The sequence below is a fragment of the Lepidochelys olivacea genome (genome assembly GCF_965140295.1).
Source record: "Lepidochelys olivacea isolate rLepOli2 genome assembly, chromosome: 9".
NCBI lineage: Eukaryota > Metazoa > Chordata > Testudines > Cheloniidae > Lepidochelys > Lepidochelys olivacea.
This window is the reverse complement of record NC_140419.1, coordinates 35,135,780-35,157,880: the sequence shown is the minus strand read 5'-3', so window position 1 is coordinate 35,157,880 and position 22,101 is coordinate 35,135,780. Positions and strand designations below refer to the sequence as shown.

Genomic DNA, 22,101 nt, shown 5'->3' with positions numbered 1-22,101 from the left:
AAATTGAAATTTAAATAGAATATCTTAATTTTATACAATGTGGATAAAAACCCATTTTTAAATAAAAATCAGATTTCTTTTTAAAAATAAAAATGTTGAAAAAATCAATTTTAAATTGACAATCTATGTTCAAGCCTAACCTTATTATCTGTTAAAACCATTAAATAAAATATGTTCAAGCAGTATGCGTTTGCTATCAATATTATAAACAAAGTCAGAGCACTGAACTGGCTGAAGTCACTTGCTACACATCTGGATCCAAACTCCTACACCAGCTTTAGGCTACCAGGTGCAGAGACTATTTTCTTTATTTCACTTTATTCAGCAAGTTCAATTCAATCACCAGTTCATTCAAATATCTGAGAAACTGATTGAGAGCTAAAAAAGCAGGAAAGCTTGTTTTCTGCTTCCAAGCTATGAATAAAAATAAGGAGTGAGAGGATGAGATCTACTAGTACTAAAATCTTGAAGGACATGATAACCAGAAACAATCAATTCCATTCATTAATTACAGACAATACTTACTTCAAGAAATCAGTTTTAAAATACAAATGTGTTTTGATCAACTTACTGTTTATAAATTCATCCAGTACATCTGAGACAAGGTAGGTGAGAAATAGTATCATTTATTGGACCAGCTTCTTTTGGTTAGAGAGAGTTTTTGAGCCACACAGAGCTTCTGCTTCCATTCAGAGACACTGGATTTATGGCTTAATACAACTACCTATAACCCACTAATGCCCTCTTTTTGCCCTATGACTTCTGAGATGCCTTGAATGATCCCATGCAATGTGTGCTAACTACTTACCCTAAAGCAATCTGTTCTGCCTTGCATTTTGGTGTGACACTAGAAGTCCCTTTTCCAGACCTAAGGAAGAAAACTCGGTCACCAGGGTGGATAAAACTCAATGATTTAAAAAATAAAATAAAAAAATAAAATCTGATTTCTTTATTTAAATTGGATTTTTTTGATAAAATGCTTTTTGAGATTTATCTGTCTCAAACTATCTAAAGATCGTTTTAATTAAGATACATTATAGCTCAAAAATATCTCATCATAGAATAGGGATAATAAATTCTAATTCTATAGTATGAGACCATATATTCATGTAATGTTTAAGAAAAGTTTTGTAAATGAGTTCCAATAATTCATGAATTAGGGACCCAAATTTTATGGGGTTCCAGGGGCTTCTGCATAGATTGTTTAGGTTAATCTTTCTATCTACTCAATGGGACTCAGGGCTCAGTCTAGAAGATACCCTCAGAGATGCTTAGTTTTGCAGTTCTCAAACTGTGGATTTGTCTCTCCAGAAGTAACATGCTTGTTAACAGCAAAAATGTTTTCAAATAAGTAAATAAATAGAAGTAAGAAATAACAGACCTCAACTCTATTGTCCCTCTGCAAATTTGTGTACACAGAGTCAATCCCTTACCTCTCCCTAAAAGTGCAAAGTTTCAAAAAGATCAATGAACAGAAGATTGTTGGGGGCGGAATAGATCTGGACAAGGAGAAGAAGTCTGGAGATAAATGTGAGAAGGGAGGGACAGGCAGTAGAAACAAAAGTGAAATTGTTTGAGCAGCATATTCCAGAAGTCTTGAGGTCTTTCTGAATGTAGCTTTCACTGATTTGAGATCTACCATACCATTCTCTCACTAGAAGGGAAAACCTATAATGGCAGCAGGCCATAAGAGAGACCCAGTTTGGGAATAAGAACTAGTCAAGAAACAGATGTTTGCTGATGATGTTTTAAAGAAAGTCACACCAGTGAACTGGTGGAAGTCACTTAAGCACTTTGATTCAGACACTGTTGATGTGATCTCACTTTTAACAGCAATAGCTTCTTCTGCCAGTGTAGAAAGAATATTTTCTTCCTTTGGACTAATTCATTCCAAGTTGAGAAATCGTTTGGGACCTGAAAAAGCAGGAAAGCTCGTTCTTTTCCCAATTATGAACAAAACAGGAAAATGAAGGTGAAGATGACGGAGTTAGCTGTAGAAGCCAATATTTTAAGTTTCTCATGTTGACCTGGCGGATACAGTCAATTTAATTTGGGTTGGTTTTTTTAAATATTTTATTTAATTATTTTAGTTAAACAATTTTAACAAAAACAAACCTGATTTTAAAAAACTGGAATGTTTAACTAAATTCAAAAACTCATGCGCTTGTTTTGTTAAAATATTATATGTTTGCTGTTGAAGAAAAAAAATCACGAATACATAACGTTGTTTTAGTTAAATAAAAATTTAAATCAGTCTGTCTGGTGATGTTCTCCTCTTAATACAGCCTGGCAAGAAAATCCTCCAAATATTAATGATTAACTTGTTGAATTGGAGATGGTTCACCTCCCAAAGACTTCATAAATATCTTCTTCAATTACCTTTGGTAAATGAAATAACCAATCATTCATTTTCTGATATAGCTGTAAAACTAATCTGAAAAGTTTTCAAAATAAATCACTTTAAAAATGTAGTGTGTACCTTCTAAAAATGAAACCTACATCTAGCTCAGTTGTAAAGAATATGTACTAAGGTTATAATAACCAACAATAATGCACTTTTATATAGAAATCCATGATTAAAATCGAGTCTTCCTGACTAGTGATTTAAATCAAATCCACCCTGTCTGTTGCTAAGAAAGCTTGTGTCTCTCACCAACAGAAGTTGGTCCAATAAAAGATATTACGGTACCTCACACACCTTGTCTCTCTCAATATCCTGGGACCGACATGGTTAAACCACCCTGCATCTAGTGCATTTAACACTGTTTACTAGTCAAATAAGGCTAGTTAAAAATGCTATTTTAGTGCATTTTTAATAGAGAGCTAAAATTTCCATCCAAATGCAGCTTGACACAAATCGACAGTAAAAACTTATTGTAGTAAGAAATGCATCATTCACCATTTCTAACATAATAAAAAAGTCAGTCACAAATCTGAATACATAATTTTAAAGCTATATAACTGCTTAGATGCGTACAGATACAGAGTATCCCCCTAGTGAGCAAGTAGTACCAAAACTGGTGCAGAGGTAAATGCTTAGTTGCAAATCAATACGTTTTAATGGTTACCAACCAAAGAGAAATCAACCGCCCTTCTGTAAAATGACTGAAATACAAAAGCAAAACTAATTATTTAAATCAAGGTTCGCTACTTGCCGATTTAAACAAAACAAAAAAAAAAAAAACAGTAATCAATTCATCCTGATTCTTCCACAGTACAAAAATCATCATTTTCACATGTTCTCTAGAGCTTGACTTGAGAATTATTACTGATGAGTCACTTATTGCACCCCTCTGAAACAAACAAAACCTAGGCAAGCATTAGGAATACTTACCACAACCACTTAGACACTCCCCTATCAGATTTCATTTCTAAAGGGGAAGAGAGGCAGGAGAGAGGAAGAGTACATGCAAAAATCTTTCTCCAAGTGACACCAACTGTCATTAAGGACACAATCCAACTTCCACTGACTTCAATGGAAAGACTCCAAGAGACTTCAGAGCAAGTCAGATAGGCCCTAGCAGAACTACAAAAGATCAAGAACCTTCCCCCTCTTCTTCAGTAAAAAAAACACAGGGCAGAGGGCTATTTCATTCCTTGAAGAGAGAAGGTTGTGGAGGTTAAGTTTGCATTGAAACAGACTGTGGATCTTCAAAAAATGTTCAACAACAACATGTAGGACTCCTTTTTATTATTGACTAAAAAAGGAAACTCTCCAAAAACGCATGCCATAGATGCTAAAACTGCTGATCTGGAAAGCTGCTTCTGGACATGTCTCTTACAGAGCTAGAAACAAAATAAGTGTCAGTAGACTTAAAACAAAAAATCCTAAATTAATAAGAGTATATCTGATGACACTGGTGTCTCTCTCAATTCCCTTCCCCATTCCTGTGGGAGGATGAATTGTTAGAACTTCTAATTCCTGTCTCATTTTTTGGTTCATTTTTTCCTCCCATTGCTGCAAGAAGCAGTTGAGTTAAACAGAGCAGCTCTCTTGTTGAGTATGTGTGATCAGGCTTCGAACTGGAGTCCAAGAAGATGTCTGAGGTTGAGAGGTGGCTACCTTTCCCCCCCCCCCACCTTCTTTTCTTGAAATTCACTGCTTCAAAGAAACCTTTGGTGATGCTGATTGCAGATTTCAGAATTCCTATGACTTAGAAACATCCACCCACATAGCAGTTGAAAAAATAAATAAATCTAGATAAAAGCAAACAAGACATAAATCAAATTGGGGGTGTGGTCTTAAGAACTCACAGATTGTATCTTTCTAGCTTTTAACACATGCGCAGGCAGTCATCATAAATAAATGTCTACAATACTTCTGCGAATGTGAGGTGTTTCCATTCTTGTATTAAGCAGATCAGTTTTTGCATGCACAGATTATGTACCTAATTTCTGAATGAGGGATATTACCTCACCCCCTTGCCTTTCTAATATCCTGGGACCGACACAGCTACAACTAGACTGCATACAACAATTTTAAAGGCAGCTGACAGAATATATACAGGCAAACCTATTATGCACTACTAGCAAGAAGATTTAATCAACATTACAATTCAAATACTAAAACATTAGGTTTTTAGTGAGAATCTCATATTATGATTAACAGTTCCATACACACACTTTTCACTGTCCTCCCAACCCCATAGTGAATTATTGTGAAGAACACAGCACTTTCCAATGACTCAAGTTTAAATCTCTAATGACAGTCTTCAGAGAATGTGACCTAGATATATCAAGCATGATCAGAGAGAATACATATCAAGTCATCTTTTAGTTAAGAGTGTCCGGCTTATTTAAATCTCCTTTATCTAGTCACACCTCTGTTTTTGTTCAGTTTCCCATCATATTTAAATAGATCAGAAGAGGTATTACACAAGACCCTCCTCTTCACTACTGCTATTTTGTAACATTCAAACTGCTGTAATTGTTTATCATCAAAATCATCAATTTACCAAAACAAGGAACAATTAAAAAGAGAATTAATGCTATTCAGTTTAGTGAACATGTACACTTTCAGACTATATTTCAGAGACCAAGTTTCAGTTTTCAGCATTCTGACAACCTGGAATTGTAACCATAGTTATTTGTATTTCAACTCTTGCCATAAAATGTAAGAGAAGATTTATTGTAATAGTAAGTCACAACCATTTTGCAATTTGAGTTTTTCTTTTTATGAGCTACCCTTTAAATTAAATAGTTTAAAGGGGATTTAATTATAAATGCAGGCTATGAATAATTAAATTAGCATGTATCTAGATTTTTCATCTAGCAGGTTTATCACAGTAGTCCCAGTAGTAACACAGTGTAAAGAAAAAAAGCTAAAATGAAAAACTGGAAGAAGAAAAAAAGTGCAATTTAAAAATCAGTGTGACTATTATTCCTTTTTTACTAAGAGGATGTTTACATGACAACAAGATCCTTGTTGCTCAAGGAGTTATTCATTCATGCTTATTCTGTACTTAAAGTCCAATGTTAACAAACAGGGTTCTGTGTATTATATAATCACAGCATTCAAGTGCAATGACAAAGAGCACAGGACAAAAGAGCAAGTGGAAAAATCCTACTCCCCTCACTCAGGACAATAGGATGCATAACAATGTGAATGGGATTCTGTGATAAGTAGGAAGCAGGTACTCTAAGAAAGCCTATTTTCCAAAGTAAGCTATCCTAAGTAATGAAGGAGGGGGAAAGAAAAATATAAATGAATGAATTTATCAAAGTGTAATGACTTTTACTGTGAACATTTTTCAAAATTATCCATGGCATCTAAATCTTACAGACCGGCAGCTTTTCTATTTCGAGTTCCACCTTCCTTAATTTTCAAATCAAAGATCTAGATGAAACTTGGTACCCAAAATCTAAGTCCAAAAGCTAATTAGATTTGAAAACCAAAAAAAAAAAAAAAAAAAAATTTCACCTGAATGTCATGAAAAACAGAAATTTGAATTTAAGACTGTTCTCTTGAGACTTTATTTTTAAAAAGTTTCTACAATCAATACTAAATTAATTTAGTCTGGTTTGAAACGTAAAAAAATAATTCCCTTCCTTTACACAGGCGTGCATGCGTGCACACGCACACACACAGAGTCACAGTAACTTTAAATCCAGATCTGAATATCCTTTTGATAATTAGCCTCAGTGATTGTAATCAAATTTTTGCAAAACCATTATAAACTGTATGTTCCTAATTGAAATTTTCAAGTTCAGCTGTTCACCAGGCTGCATCCTGTAAGTTATACAAGTAAAAGAATACACTGAAGATCTTGGTCAGATTACATTCCAACTCCACAGGTGTTGGTCACATATGTTCTTTAGGGTTCTACATCCCAGCTGTTAAATGTTTAAAACCAACCCAGAACACACATGTTCTTTTTACAATCACCAGCTAAAAAGGAGTGTCATCCTTAACTTTGAATTTCTTGTTTGTTTTTCTAATTTAAACATGATCCTAAATGTTATTTTAATACTGACTGAATACAAAACCTACGTGTCACGGGATGCTATTTTATTGCCTACTTGGTGTCTTATTACACAGTCCCAATTTATAGGACTCTATTAACCAGAGAGAAAAATCTTGAAAGCAATTTTCCTAAAACTGCCATGTAAGTCAGAAGTCCAGGCTAACTGTTTAATGTATCTACAGTAATTACATTAAAGGAATAGGTCTGCAGTTTGAATTATGAATAAAGTATTTAAAGAGTGCAGAATATACTAATAATTTAACACACTGCAAGCACACAGTGACACAGTCTAGGTTTTAGCAGATAATTAGTTGAGGACAAAAACAATATGTACATACAGTATGAAACACCCTATTTAGTCTATAATAATACTGCTGTAGCATGTATAACTTTCATATCTTGCTGATGTTCAAGTTACTGCTGCTGCAGAGCTAGAGGCTTCTGAATGTTTTGTCTTTTGAAGTGCTTCAGTTTTTTTAATTGCATGTAGATAAATGTGTCACATTTTTAAAGTAATTTCTTAAGTCCACAAAGTTTTTTAAATTATAAAGTAAACTTAGAAGAAAGCTATAAAGCTATTTTAACTGCAAGTTAGAGAAAAAGAGGTATTTGAAAATTTTTCTTAGTATATTACACGAGAATTTCAAGATGGCGTCATACTTCAAATATTTTGTGACTCTGTATTCAGATCTACTATCAATTGCTCATCTTCGTAATGTTGCCAACTGTGAGAGCCTCCTATATACCATACCAGAAGCACTGGAAGAAGTAGATGCCTCAGCTAATTCTGCACTGAGAAATCCCAGGAGAAACCAAGTGAAACTTACAAGAATCTTGTCAGTTTCACTATACCAGAGTTTACAGCTACCAGAAAAGGCAGGACACAGAAAAGAGAAAATCTAAGAGTGGTACATACACAAATAGATTACTGCTCCTTTCCAAGAGCACAATAGATTACTGTTCATTATCAAGAGCACAGAGAGAAAGCAAGAACTCTCTTTTCCCATAACGCAGGAAGAGAAGAGGAAAGGGTGGGGGGAGGAGGAGGGAAGGAATGTAGTTGTCTGGCATGGGGTCTTAAAAATTGCATGTCAGCTCACCAAGGTTGCTAGTAAGTGCAATCACAGAACTACAGGCTCCTTCTCTAGAAAGGAGGGGGGAAAGGGGGGGGGAGGAGTATCCGAAGCACTAGAAGTTCTTTCTGAGGAAGGATGGATTAGAGCAGCTGGAACCACTGTAAAGGAACTCAAGGAACAGGGTGGAATTTAAACTGCTGATCCTTTAACAGGCCGGGAGAGGAGCAAGAAGCAGAGGACCCTGGTGTTCAGAAACAATTAAAGAGTTTGAGGCCCCCTGTAAATTCAGGAAAGCAGCAGGGTTTGGGACAGCAGCAGCAAAGAGGTATGGGGACAAGAATATGGATGGGGGTAAGGAGGACAGAGAAACAGAACAGATTTGGAAACAAGTGATTTGTTCAGGGGGAAATCTATTAGAGGGGGCAGAACTGATTTTTTGATGGAGACACAGAATGGAAGATGTTTCAATATCGTTAAATGTGCATAACATGCATGGCTTGGGGGGAGGGAGGGAGAGCGATTGTGGTAAGGTGGCACACATTTATTCTGCTAACGAGAAGCTGGAAAGTCCTGATCTGACAAGCTGAGACAACAAAATATTTTGGTCTAGATAAATAAAATCTGCCCAAGTAGTTTAAATCTTTTGGGGATGAAAGCTGTCCTATGAAAATATAAATATAAATATAAATATAAATATAAATATATATATATATATATATATAATGCAATCATGTATATAACTTTTTGCCAATTTTGGGGCTTAACGATATCATAATGCATATGAACCAGGGAGCCAAATAAAGGTTGCATAAACTTGTCTCTGTCCTTCTCTGCTCCTACTCATCTCTATCCCTTGCCCTGCCTCCTTCCCCCTTCTTCCTCCCTGAGCCACACCCAGCTCATATCTCCTCCAGTCTAGCCCCAACCTCTTCTCATCCATCTGATCTTCTCTCAGATTCTGATCATGTTGCTTCCTCCTTCTCAGCGCTGGGGCACCAGCAAAGGGAGCAATGAAAGCTCAGGAGAGAGTGTCTCCCTGCCCTCAATTCTTTTTTAGTGCCAGACTGGTGCAGTCCCAGCAGCCAGAAGGAGGAATTTCAGGGAAAGTCGAGCTCAGCTCCAGGATGGAGCATGCTCCCTTGACTCTGTGGAAATGGTGCATGGACAACCAGATCACCCACAGAATCTGTGTGGGAATGAAGTATGCGCCATGCAGATGGAATCTGCAGAGAAGTCATTTAGCTGTCAGCCTCTACAACTTCGTGTTTAGTAAACAGATTTTTCAGAAACCTACAACACAGCCAATGTTGAGCAGATTTTTTCAGGAAAGGCAAAAGGCACACACCCCTTGACACTACAGCAATACCCTTGCCAAATTTTAAATCCTGCCCAAAGGCAGGACTAGTCTAGCATATGCTGATAAGATAAAATAAGACTGCCTTAATAACACATTGTTCAAATAAGTGATAATTACAAATGTTAAAGTAACAAATATGGGAAAGGGTGTATTGTTTTTGTTCCAGGTATTTGCGATTCACACTTCTACACTAGGCTCACCAGTTCAGGTAAAAGGAAAATCCTACATTTGATTGTTAAATTTTTTAATAAATCCACTCCCACTGGTGCTAGTACTTTACACTAAGCAAAGAAGCAATAAAAATATTCACTGAATAAGTGTGCTATTACAGTTTCATACTATTTGACTGTATTTGTCCAACTATGTTGTTGTAAAGGTTCACCATTCACTGTACAGTGATTGTTAGGAGTTAAATACATGAAAAACTGCAGAGATCAGGAAGAGTGTTAAAATTTAGACTGGAGTTGTCTATTCATAATAGAGACCTTGGAGCAAAACTTAGTTGTATAAAATATCAATATTGTACAGGAATACATACTTAGAGAAGAAAACGTTTTATTAAAAAATCAACACTTTGTATTCAGGTTTCAGAGTAACAGCCGTGTTAGTCTGTATTTGCAAAAAGAAAAGGAGTACTTGTGGCACCTTAGAGACTAACCAATTTATTTGAGCATAAGCTTTTGTGAGCTTAGCTACAGCTCACGAAAGCTTATGCTCAAATAAATTGGTTAGTCTAAAGGTGCCACAAGTACTCCTTTTCACTTTGTATTCAGTTTCTATTTGGCAGATCCATCACATTGGTTGCAAAAATATTCTTTGTCCTATGCACACCTTGTAATGCCAATCTTAATACAACAGGCTGACAAATTTTGACTAGATTATTTTTAATTTGTTCATTTTTAAACATTTTAAGCTTATAATCAGAGTCCATTTACACCATTTGCTTCTTCTGCAGTTTGCAGATACTTATAAAATTGTGCTTTGCTAAATTATATTTAGTATCAATATCAAACACAAATGCCTATACACACACAGAGTCTATCAGAGTTCCTTTAAAGCACTTTGCAAACATTACCTAATTAATCCTCACAGCAACCCTGTGAGGTAGATACACACATTTTACACATGGGGAAAAATGAGTTAGAAAGGTTAATTAGCTTGCACATGGATACAGGAATCATAACTGACCACACTAAATTTAGAACTTAGGAGCTTCTGAATCCCATACCCACCCCCATGTTCAACACAGACCACACCCCTTTTTTTTAGATCCCCTCCCCCACACCCTCTACCTCCACTTACTGGGTCTTTTAAAATATGTATTCCTGAAGATTAAAAGGAGTCAGGTAAAAGTGACACTAAAAAGCATTTAATCTCAGCAACAATATTCGAGCAGATTTCACAGAGTGAACCACCTCACCATAACTTTTCACAAAACATGAGACCCCGTTCCCCCTTACTTGGAGAATATTACAGTGTGTCAAGTCTGAAAAGCATCCACGATTCAAGGAGGCACTGTCAAATGCTAATTTTGCTTCTGGAAGCAATAGCATATTTAAAACCAAAATGAACCAAAACATTCATTTAACACTTCTGAGTTAAGACTTGATGTGGCTGCAATATTTTCCAAAACACTTCCCACATAGAAAAAATATTTTCAATTCGAAGAACATACCATCTAGTTTACAAAAGTCACCACACCAATCTAATTACAGAAACTTCCTCTAGAAGGAATAAGCTTCAAAGGATTAATCACCGTTCCAGACTTTATCCAACCTATTTTTGCTATCTGTTAACTAGGGACCATGCTTAGGTCTATTTAGGTCTATTCTTTCCCACAAAAATTTAGTTATGCAATATTTGAAACTACAGCTATCAAAAGATTAACTCAATGAGTGAACCTGGATCTTCTTCCCACGCCTCAACAAATACTCCACACACTTAAAGGGCTCTATTTGAGAGTAGGACGTGAACGTGCAAAGGAACAAGAGAAAAACAACGTTCCAATAAAACAAGAGAACAGTACAGACCGCACCTTAAGCTACCCCTTTAGAACACAGTTCAGTGGTCTGAACAACCTCCAACTAGGTGCCTGATTTTTGCTAGCCCTTTGGGCTCAGTTTTAAGGGGGCGTTTCTGCTCCTTTAATCGCCTCTCCCCCCCCCCCCCCCCCATTCACTCACCTTCTCTCTGGCTCCCGCCCAGCTATTAGACATCCTCCCGCCTCTGGAAGCTGATGCTGGCATATGCACTCAAATCGTCGCTAGAGTGGCTACTCCCACAAGGCTGATTAGGGGCTTTGGCCGGCGGCTGCCTGCCCCCCAACACAGAGGTGCCCTCCTGGGGGTGTTGGCGACGCTGATTAAAATCCTTCACTAAGTCCAGGTCGATGTAGTTGAGTCCGTTCTCAAAGCCACCCCCGGCCCCGAGGGGCTGCTGCTCCCTCCTGGCGGCCGCCCCCAGCTCCCCCGCGGCAGGCCGGAGCCAGACGTTCTCGAAGGACGCCGAGCTGTGGCGTTTCACCTCCTCGGCGCCCCCCGCCCCGTAGAGCAAGGGCGCGTTGAGGCCGCCGCTGCCCGCCGTGCCGCGGGCGGTGCTGGGGGTGGAGGAGAAGGTCTCGGAGCTGTGCCGCCGGCGGCCCCCCTGCGGGTCGGCGCGGATCACCTTGGCGCTCTGGTTGCGGCCGGGGCTGAGGCTGACGCGGGTGAAGGCGCTGTTCACCCCCGGGCCTCCTATCAGGGAGGAGGAGCGCGGTGGCGCCGCTGCCAGCTCGGCCGGCGGCGGCTGCGCCTGGGCGGAGGCAGGGGCGGCGGGGGGGTTCTCCGGAGCGGCGCGGCCCGTCCGCATGTCGGCGTAGTTGAGCAAGAGGGCGGGGGGTGGGGGGTCGCCGCAGCCCGGGCAGGGCCCCCCGACACCGCCCCCCTGTTCCATAGTCACATAGTCCCGGCTGCTGAGGGCAGCAGCTCCTCGGCCGGGCCGGGCCGCAGCTGCCGCCCGTACGGCCGCGAAGCCGGCTTGGCAGGCAGCCCGCGGCGGGCCCAGCTCCATGTTCATGTACTCGGAGACTTCGTCCCCTCGGGGCCGCGCGGCCGACGGGAAAGCCGGCTTGTCACTGGCCACGAACTCAATGTTCACGTACTCGCCGGGGCTCTTGGGCTCCGGCGGCAGCAGCAGCAGCGGGGGCTGCTCCCGCGCCCGCGGCAGGGTGCTGGCCTTGGGGCCGTCCAGAGACAAGCGGGTGGGTCTGGTCAGGCGGCTCCTGCTCTGCGCGGCCGCCTGATGGGTAGGCTGCGGCTGCGGCGGGGGCTGCGCCTGGTAGGGACCGCCGGCGCCCTCTTGGCCCCCGCCTCCCCCGAGGCTGTCGCTGCTGGTGGAAGAGGACGAGTCCTCCGCGGCGTAGAGCAAGCGGCCGGAGCTGAGGGAGATGCGCAGCTGGGGGCCGCTCTCCTCGGCTGCCCTGCGCTGCACGTGTTTGAAGGAGCGCGGCAGGGAGAAGTAGGAGTAGATGGGCTTGTGTGGGGGCTGGGCCGGGCCTTGCGCCGAGCCCTCCTCCGCGCCCGGCGGCCCCGAACTGGCGAAGTAGCAGTCCGGGGGGGTGCTGGTGGCGGAGCCGCTGGCTGGGGACATGTTGATGTAGTCACTGCCGCTGCAGGGGAGCTTCCCTTCGCTGCTGTCCACCGAGAGCTTTGGGTGGTGGCCAGCCCCGTTCGTCCATATTTTGCCATAGCCGGTGGGACCACCGTCAGGTGAACAGCTGCCACTAGGGGACATCATCATGTACCCATTGGAGTCCACCATGGCTTGGGCGTGGCGACCTCCCCGGCCAGGGTTGATGATCTGCTGTGGGGCTGACACGCTCTTGGAGCTCATGGGCATATAGTCGCCGCCTTTGGGAGCGCCACCACTGCTGGGCACAGGGGCCACCCCAGGTGACATCGGCATGTAGCCATCATCAGTGTGTGGGGTGGGGTTGGTCCGGTGGTGGCTGCCCTCCAGATGGTGCATCTCCAAATGCTCCTCAGGATAGGAATGAGTGGGCACAAAGGCAGAGTGCCGGTAGGAGGGCAGCCGGTTGCCACCACAAGGGTAGGAAGGCAGCATTTCCGTGTATTCCTCAATGGAGGCCACCGAAGACTGTGAGGGTGTCTTCTGGTGGGAGATGGTGGGGGAGGTGCCTGCAGAGTGAGTCCGCTTCCTGAAGCCCTTCTCCAGGTCAGTTACCTCCTCTCCACCACTCCGGGGGCAGCATGGGGTGCCAGGATAGCGGCACTGCTGATGCTGTGGGTGGCAACTGCGAGGGATGAAGTGGCCATTGGGAGCCGCCAAGCTGCAGGATGAGGCAGCCTTGCCCCCCATACAGATGTAGTTGTTGAGCTCCTCATCACCCCGTGCTGGCGGTGTGTGACCCAGAGAGTCTGGAGTTACACTGCGAAAAGAGCTGCGGAAATCGCAGGGGCTGGAGCCATATTCGTCAGAGGAGATGAAACCACCATCACTGGGGGAGCCTGATACAGAAGCGCTGGACCTGCGTGGGAAGAGGCAGTCTGAGGTGGAGCCATGGCCACTGGTGCTGCTGGATGACAGGCTTACTGGGCTGGTGGCTGAGGGGGAACAGCGTGAAGAAGGCATTGGGATGGAGCGACTGTGGTTGAGTGGAGGGTGAAGCCTGGAGTTGCCACGATGCCGATGTGAATGGGTCCGGTTGGCACTGGGACTTACTGGGCTACCATCCACAGAGGCAGGCCTGGACATAGTTCCTTCCCCATCACTAGAAGCTCTGACTCGGAAAGAGCTGGGTTTGCCCCCTGTTCCTCCTCCACCACCCCCAGCAGGGGAGGTAGCAGTCACGCTCTCAGTCCTGGACCTGCGACTGAGCCCCACCTGGCTGGGTGGGGGGTTGTTGACATGGTGTCTGCTGCGGAGGGGCACAGAGATGGGATTGGAGCAGTTGGAGGAGGACTGGCTCTTGCTGCGGGGCCGGAATTCCTCACTCATGGCCCGCATGGCCTCCAGGATGGTCTCATGCATGTTCTGTGCCACCACCGAATCATCCACCTGCATCCAGAACTCACCAGGCCCAGTCACCGCAGAGCGCCCCACCTCAATGAAAAAGAAGTTCTCTGAATGGCCACAGCGGCGGATGTTGAGCAGCTGCAGTACTACAGCAGCTGCATCTGAGTTCAGCTTCACAAAGCTGATGGTTTTGTTGGTCAGGCACAGGCGGTAGATGCCGATCAGGTTCTTCGTCTGGCCCAGACCTTTAGGTTTCAGGATCACTTGCCAAACCTCCTTGAAAGCTGGGCCAGGGACCACCTCGCCATAGCTATCGTCACCTGCCTCCCCCAGTCCTGCACTGCCACCCCCAAAAGAGACATCACTGTGGTGGTGGTGGTGGTGGCGGTGATGATGGAGGTGGTGGTGGCCCTTGGCCCGATTGTGCAACTGCAGCAAGGCTTGGTACCAGCTCTCCTGCTCAAGCTCACTGTCAGCTGCAATGGCAAAGTGCTCATCCTTGGTATAGAGGGCCACTAGGTGCTTGTTCTTGGAGTCTGCCCGTTTATTGATGTTGAAGCAGCTCTCCAGTGGGATGGAACGCTTGGGGGCTCCTGACTTATGTCTCCATTTCTTCTCATTCTCATAGTACTCCAGCCGGGCAGGTCCTGACTCGCTGGCTGCCCTCAGCACGAAGAAGCGTTTATGCATGCTTTTGGGTTTGCGCAAGTAACCCACCTTCCTGACATCTGAGAAGAAGCCCTCGTTATTATCCGTGGGGCTAGCCATGGTGGAAGGAGAGGTGGTGGTGCTTTTATGGCAGCTATCAGCCCACAGGCCCCCAAAACTGCCAAGCAATGCAGGAAAACACACCTCTTAAAATACAATTCATGCAACAACAATCACAATAAAAAAGCAAACTAGCTCGGAATCCCCTCTCCAAAACGGGATGGGGGGAGGGGATACTGGCAGGGTGAGAGCAGCTGTTCAGTGGCAGAGGCAGCTTCCAGCACCACAGCAGCCTTTATATTGCTGTTTATGCCCAAATCACCCTTAGGAGGGTCAATATATCCTTAAAAAGTCCAGTCCCAGTCAGTCCAGATGAAAGTCTAGTTCTCCCAGTAGCCGCCGCCGGGGAGGAGAAGAAACGCATCTTTCAGTCGTATGGATCGGATTCCTCTGTAGAGAGGAGCAGGAGGGGGTCCCCCTTGCTTCGCTCCAAAACACCCCTCCCCTTCACAACTTCGCCTCAGCGAGCGCAATCTCAATCGCTGTAGCAGATCAAAGATCCTCTGGGTAGCGGTTTGTTTTGCAAAGTCCGGGGCTTACACCCCAAAACACACGCCTCTTCTCCCCCCCTAAAACACAGCCCAGCCCAAAAATCAGCGCTGTGGCCGCTGCTGCTTATGCGTGCGGAGGCTGGCGACCCCATTCAGTCCCATCTCGTTAGGAAGAGAAAGTGCCATTTCAACACAAAATGCAACCAGGCAGCAGCAGGAGGGGAAGCAGCCCAAGTGGGGAAGGAACATCCTCTCTTCCTCCTCCTCCTCATTCCAGTCGGGAAAGGCGCCGAGGCCAGCAGCAAAGCCCCCTCCTGTGCCCCAGGCTGAAGGCGGGTCTGGGGCTGCCTGGCTGACTTCTCCTCCTCCGGCTGCTCCTCGGAGTTTCCGAGCGCCCCAAACCCAAACAAGCGGCGGTGTCTGTGTTTATGAGTCCGGCCCCCTCCAGCCGCCGCCGAGACTCAGTCTCACTCCAAGGAGAGAAACACGTGACGGCGCCAGTGCGTGGACCATCCCAGCAGCGGCCGAGGGAGGCTCCAACCTAGCCTGGTGCCGCGGCATTCCAATCCGCCCCCTCCTCCCCGCCCGCCTCTCCTTTCATTCAGCGCCGCTGCGGCTGCAATTACCTTCGGGCCCTGAGCCGCTCTGCGCCCTGGGGGGCTGCCTTCCTATTGGCAGCGCGGCCTGTCCCTCAACCCCGCCACGGGGGGAGGTGCCCAGGCTAGGTTGAGGAGTGGAGCGTAGTAAAAAGGCGTAGACGCCATTCACTGGCGTGTTATTTATAAACTGGGGGCTTGCGAGTGAATCTCTGCAGTGTGGCAACTTTGATCGAGGCGCTGTTGCTGCGTTGTAACCACGAGGCTCCCTCCTCCCCCCACCTACCACATACAAGCTGCGTCTAAACTCCAGTGTTGCCTGATCTGCAATATAGACATAAGGGTGCTGAAAATCATCTCCCCCCCGCGCCCGCATCTATCTCCGCTCTCCACCATATTAGTGCAATTGAGGCTTCCCTTTCAAAGAGAGTAAAAAGATCGAAAGAAATTAATGCAGCCGCTGAATTCAAAACAGAAACGTTCCCCAACCCCCTCCCACCCAAACAAATAAAATCCATCCGTAAACCGTTCATGAATGTCTATGGAATTGGAGATTTCTGTAACATAATACAGAGTGACTCTCCTGTGCCGAAGTAAGATTGCTGTCCTCTGGGCGGCTCAGAACACTGAGCTAAGACTATCCCCTTGAGCAACATTTTAAAATAAATAACGCAACCTTATGTTGCATAATGTTTTCCACATAAATTGGATCCCAAAGTTCTGTACCGTTCAAATAATATAAGCCCAAAGAAGACCAATAATAGCAAAAGGGTATGAGAAATTAAAAGAAGAGACACGTTTGGAGCTGGGAATTGAAAATAGGATATGCATACAGGATGCATAGTTTTGAGACCGATTTTGACTGTACCAGTGACAACAGAAGATTTTTGTGTGATTTTCATTTGTGGGGATGTTTATAGTTCAAACTGGGCAGTGACTTATTTTGTTATTTTTGTTTCCTATTAGCATGGAGCCACAAATCACAGATTTTACCTATTGTCTATGCAGTTGGGCCCTGAATAAAGACTTTTATTGATGAGTGGAGATTTATAATAGCTGGAAATCCAAATCTATGCTATCATTATCTTTTACAGCAGAATTATGTGGTAGAGATTCCCTGGAGAATTTCTCCAATGTGGGGTCAAGCCGTTGAATATATTTCCCGAAATCATTATATGCTAAATTAAACTGAATATTCAACATGATTTGCCGTTTACAGTACTGAAATGTGCTGCATGCGTAACTTTTATTTCACTGTTAGGGTGAAAGAGGATACCAGAAGTGTTGCAATCAAATTCTAAAAAAATTAATTACTCAATGCTGCCATCTCCAGGACAGTTCATTAAAACATCCTTGAACATCTTTTCTCTTTTCCACTCCAAATATAGAGTGCATATACATATAAGTTCCAGATTGGTTTGGGTTTTTGTAATGGTCTCTATACATTTATTGGAACATGAATTAATCTACATATTCTGTACAGTTTAATAGTTCTTTAATATGCGTGTTGCTGGCAATATATTTAGTGAACAGTCTGTTATTGATATAATACTTTTAGTTTGATAATTTATGTGAGACAATGCAATAACAACATTCATAACTACTTTCAATATTGAATTAGAATACATAATTTTAATTTTATTTGCATTTATGTGGGGCCAAACATGGAATAACTAGTGCAAAATCATTAGGTAATGTTCATCTATTGCAAGGAATATTATCAAATGATCATTAGTTGTAAAATGATTTTAAATCATGAGTAATCTAAACAAAAAATGAAATGTTCTCATTGAAATATTTGCAGCAAAATTTGGAGAGCTTAGAGATGACAAGAGGCATCATTGCAGCCTTAATGTCTTTTCCTCTTAGAATTAATAATCTAGATAAAATGCCAGTTACATGACTATTATATTATTATTTGTATTGTACAATGCCTAGGAACAGAGTCATATTGTTAAGAAGTGGTCAGGAATGCAAACTGTGTATCACCTATATGGCTTTCTCTTTCCCATTGTCAGCTCCCTAAATACGCACCCTTTGCAAAATAGTTAAGCAAAGAAGCAAGGAGTTATACCAAAAATAAATCAGCTTCATGTACACTGGATTTCAGCACATTATGGACCAAATCTTACACTATGCTGTGTAGGGACAGGGTTGGGAGCTTCCTCACCCCAACTTCATGGAGCTGCTGCTGGGCAGAATTTCAGCCTTAAATGACTGTTGAAAACAGTGATTAGCTACCATGCCAGCCAGTCAATGGAGAATTTCAAGGGGGTATGGCTTCTTGACCATAGGGCAAGGCCAGACCCCCAAGCCAGCTAGTGTACATCCTGCATACCACAGCCTGTGCTAGTGGCTGGTGCACACTGCTGCTTTTCAAATTGGTGCAGCTGTCTGTGACAGCATGACTTCTGTACCACTTCTCCCTGTCACCAGAGGCACATGCACCTGTGTAGACACCCAACGTAGATTTGGCTATTGTTGTTGAATGGATATGTTTTGAAGATGTGTTATATTTCTGGTAATAAATAACAATGTCTTAAATTTACTGTATACAGTGCTTTTCTTTCCAAATGATCCCAATGTATTTCATAAATGATATTGGGATATACAACACTGAAATACAATCGCTTCTGGGTGAACAGATATCTGTCATACAGCATGCTGCACAAGAATGATGGAGAGGAGACTGGAACAAGAATAACAGGGTAAACTTTTACACTTTAAAAAAAGTGTCATGAGATCATTAATGTCCGCACTCAGCAGTCAGGATTGTCCACTCATTTATCACCAACAACAAACTCTCTTTGCAGATATCAAGATTTTTTATTCTATATCTGATTTTCAAACTGAGTGTTTCCATAACTGTCTTCAAACATTTCCATGCAGATTTGAGCCCTTCATTTGACACATTATAAAAGGGAACATCTTATACTTTTATCAGGCTTTCAAAGCTACAACTTTAGTGGACAGTTTACATCCCAGCAGACACCATCTTGGAGGAGTTTCTTAGCTGTTTGAACTTGGGTCTGTAGCGTATTAAACTCTGAAATATTCAATTTTTTTATAATCTAACAATATTCAGGTGTGCAGGACAGCACACCAAACAAGCAGGATGTGTCTCTGCCTGTATCTTTTCTATCCTTTTTCTATGGAGCAAGGTATGCTTTAGCACACATGGATGATGCAGAGGTCCCTATTTTGGTGATTGTGGCAGGATCCTTAAACCAACACAATTATATTTCTCAAACACCTTCACTCTGCATTGAGGTTACACATATTTAAATATGCCAGAACTAACTATTGTTATATAGAAAATAAATGTATTCATTATGGAGAAATGAAGGAAATATAATAATGGACCAGGTTCTGGCCCATGCTAGAGTTTCATTGTATCGTTCTGGGAGCACAAAGGGTCCACAAAGCTGCCCTAAATAGGTAGCTGAGGATTAAAGTGGCATGGGGTGATCTATGCCATCAACTCATACCACATCCCCACCAAACCCAATATAGTGGGCATGCTGAGAAGAGGGTCATGGGCCAGTGGAACCTAGTGTGTTGGTGGTCCTGGGATGGTGGAACAACCTATAGCAGGGCCATTGCAAGCCAGCAGAATTTAGAGAAGCTTTAGTGTAAATTACTGTGGGGACTAGTTTGGCCTAAAGCCACCTTTGTCCACACACACACGCCCCAGCAGCACCAAGCAGAGCTCTGACATACATGAGTTTCTAGCCTAATATGTTTAATTTTTGCATTTGAAATACAGACAGGTCAGTCAGCAGTTCAAAGTCTACATACATCCTCAGTGCAGTGAAAGTCCATTACATGTTTATCTTTATTTATTTATATTTATTCAGGTGACTTTCAGTTTGCTTTTCGTCCCCCTGCTTTCACAAGTTTCTTTTGCTCTCTCTTTTCTCAACTCCCTTTCACTCCCTTGATGCTTCTTCTTACATACTTTGCTCTCTTTTCTATTGACCTTTCCTAAGACCTTAGGCCTTTCCTAAGATCTTTTCCTGTTCTCTCCTTGTAAAAAGGAATCCTGCTCCTGTCAATTTTTTTTTAGACTTCTAGGGCTGATTCTGACTCACTTACAGGGGCATAAATCAGAAGTAACTTCACTGAAATCAACAGAGTTACACAGTTGTAAACAAGTGTGAGATAAGAATCAGGTCTTCCCTCATCAGCTAACCCAATTCTAAATATAGCAGGATCTTCTGGTCCCAACTGCTGCTCCCAACTGTCATGGTAGCATCTAATTCCACCTGCTATTCCTAACTTTTTCAGGACTGTCCTAAACAAGCTGCTACTCCCAACTCTCTGTCCTGTTTCTCCTGTTGAAGAGACTTACAAAATTCTAGCCCTAAATGGCACCACTGGAAAAAAAAATGTAGAACAGGAAAGCCACATTTTCTTCACATCATGTCCTAATGGCTTGATCCAACCCCCATTGAAGTCATATATGATCATATGAACAATGCTACCAATCAGTTATCAAACTTACTCATAGCAAATCTGATGAAAGGGCCGTACAAACTATGAGCTTTCCCATTTAAATAATATTTAACAATGCATTTCTTTTCTTCATTAGACTTTTCATAATAAACATGGTTTTAAAACTGGAAGCCATAATGTGTTTGCCACTGACATCCCACTTTTTTGGTACAGACTCCAGCTGCATTCTGTGACATTTTCATTCTTGGATGATGATGTATTTTGTGGAGCATATTTAAGTTGTTTTCCTATTATTATTTTCTAAAAATTAAATTAAAAAAATATTTTTGACAAAATAGGTAAATTTTCAAAAGTACCCAAGTCCAGTTGAAAGTCAATGTTCTTATGCACTTAAGTGGTTTTGAAAAATTTAAAAATGTTATGTACATTTTTATACTAAGTAGGATTTACTCTCTTAGATTTGTTGCTGTTTGTGGCGGTAGCCCCTTTCACACAGGCACCTTCCCTGGTGTCCTCCAGTTCTTTACTAACTCTCCTCAGTATAAGGCTGTTTAGGAACCATTTTTCCAATATGCCTTTCTGGAGCTGGCCTTTCACGTTTGTCAGGGCTAAGCACTGACCATTTTTGATCTGGTTGCTGCATCTTCCTTTTTTGCAGCTTGTAAGTATTCTTAGCTCCTTTATATTTTCCCCCTGATTTTCTCTGTCCTATTCCTGAGAATTGCACAGGCTCACACTTACACAGTGTTTGTAAAACAATTTGACCATAAAACCACTATACTAAATATTATTTGCTAAATATTATTTGATAACATATGTACTCATGATTATAGTCCTTGTTTCAAAGTTGATTTGATTACATCTTTTATTTGTTCTAAATTGATTGAGAGTTTTGACTTTTCTGTGTCCGTCAGCATAAATGATACTTGCCTCGCTCCTTCTCCAAGATCAGAATGGTTGCATTCCTGAAGTGACTTTATTCTACATGATGAATTAATAATTACTTCTTTAAGCAAACAGGTTGTTTTTCCAATCAGAGGAATGCTACAAATGCAATTATTATAGCACAAATTCAAAATACATAGAAAAATTGTGCTGGATCCTGCATTCCTTGTACACCCACAACTTCCACTGACATCTCTGAGGCAGAAACATATTGTATACGAGGAACATGTACAATGAGGAATGAGACTCTTCAGACCTATTACATCCAAAACAGTAAGCTTTAATGCTTTATCCAGTTGTTAGCAGTTATAGTTCACAGAGTCATAGAAATTAGAATTGCAAGAGTCCTATTAAATTATCTTGTCCATGCTCCTGTTTATTCAGATGGTTTCTCTTGTGTTTTGTCCAGCTAATCTGTAAAACAATTATGTAACAGTAATCAGTTAATCCATCTTTCCTCTTCAGAACTGTGTGCTTAATAACATTGCATAGTTATAGTAATTTTTGTATTTTTCCCATCTCACTCCCACCTCCCTAACTAAAGAGAGAGAGAGAGATGCAGCCCTGCTCCCACTTCTTTCTGCTGAGGAACAAGGAATTTCCAATGCTGCACTATTAACCTAACAGCAAACTAAAGAATATGATGGGATAATTCCCAAATTAGACTGTTCAACCTGGAATCCCTGGATCTATTATCTTTAGATTTCTCTGTAATAAGTTAAAAAAAAGGCCTCCACACATCATAGAAACTTCTTCACTTTCAATTCTTGGTGGGTTTTCTCCTCTCTATGAACAATATTGCCAGGAACACTGATTTCCAAAGTGAGATACTGATGATGCAGTTTTTAATCCATTTTATATGTTTATATCTGTGTTACAAAAAGTGACAGTCTCAAGCAGTTCTTGATTGAGGAAGGGAATCACATATGTACATAG

General features: G+C 42.3%; 1 protein-coding gene across 1 annotated transcript in view; it reads right to left on the bottom strand.

Annotated features, from left to right (window-relative positions):
- The window catches only part of IRS1 (insulin receptor substrate 1), an 86,463-nt gene extending 70,768 nt beyond the window's left edge, over window positions 1-15,695 (bottom strand). Inside the window, exon 1 of the mRNA XM_084639765.1 lies at window positions 11,081-15,695. Coding sequence (XP_084495891.1) covers window positions 11,106-14,678 — 3,573 coding nt within the window. The 5' untranslated portion in view covers window positions 14,679-15,695 and the 3' untranslated portion in view covers window positions 11,081-11,105. The remainder of the gene's footprint in view (window positions 1-11,080) is intronic.
- Between the last annotated feature and the right edge of the window lie 6,406 nt (window positions 15,696-22,101).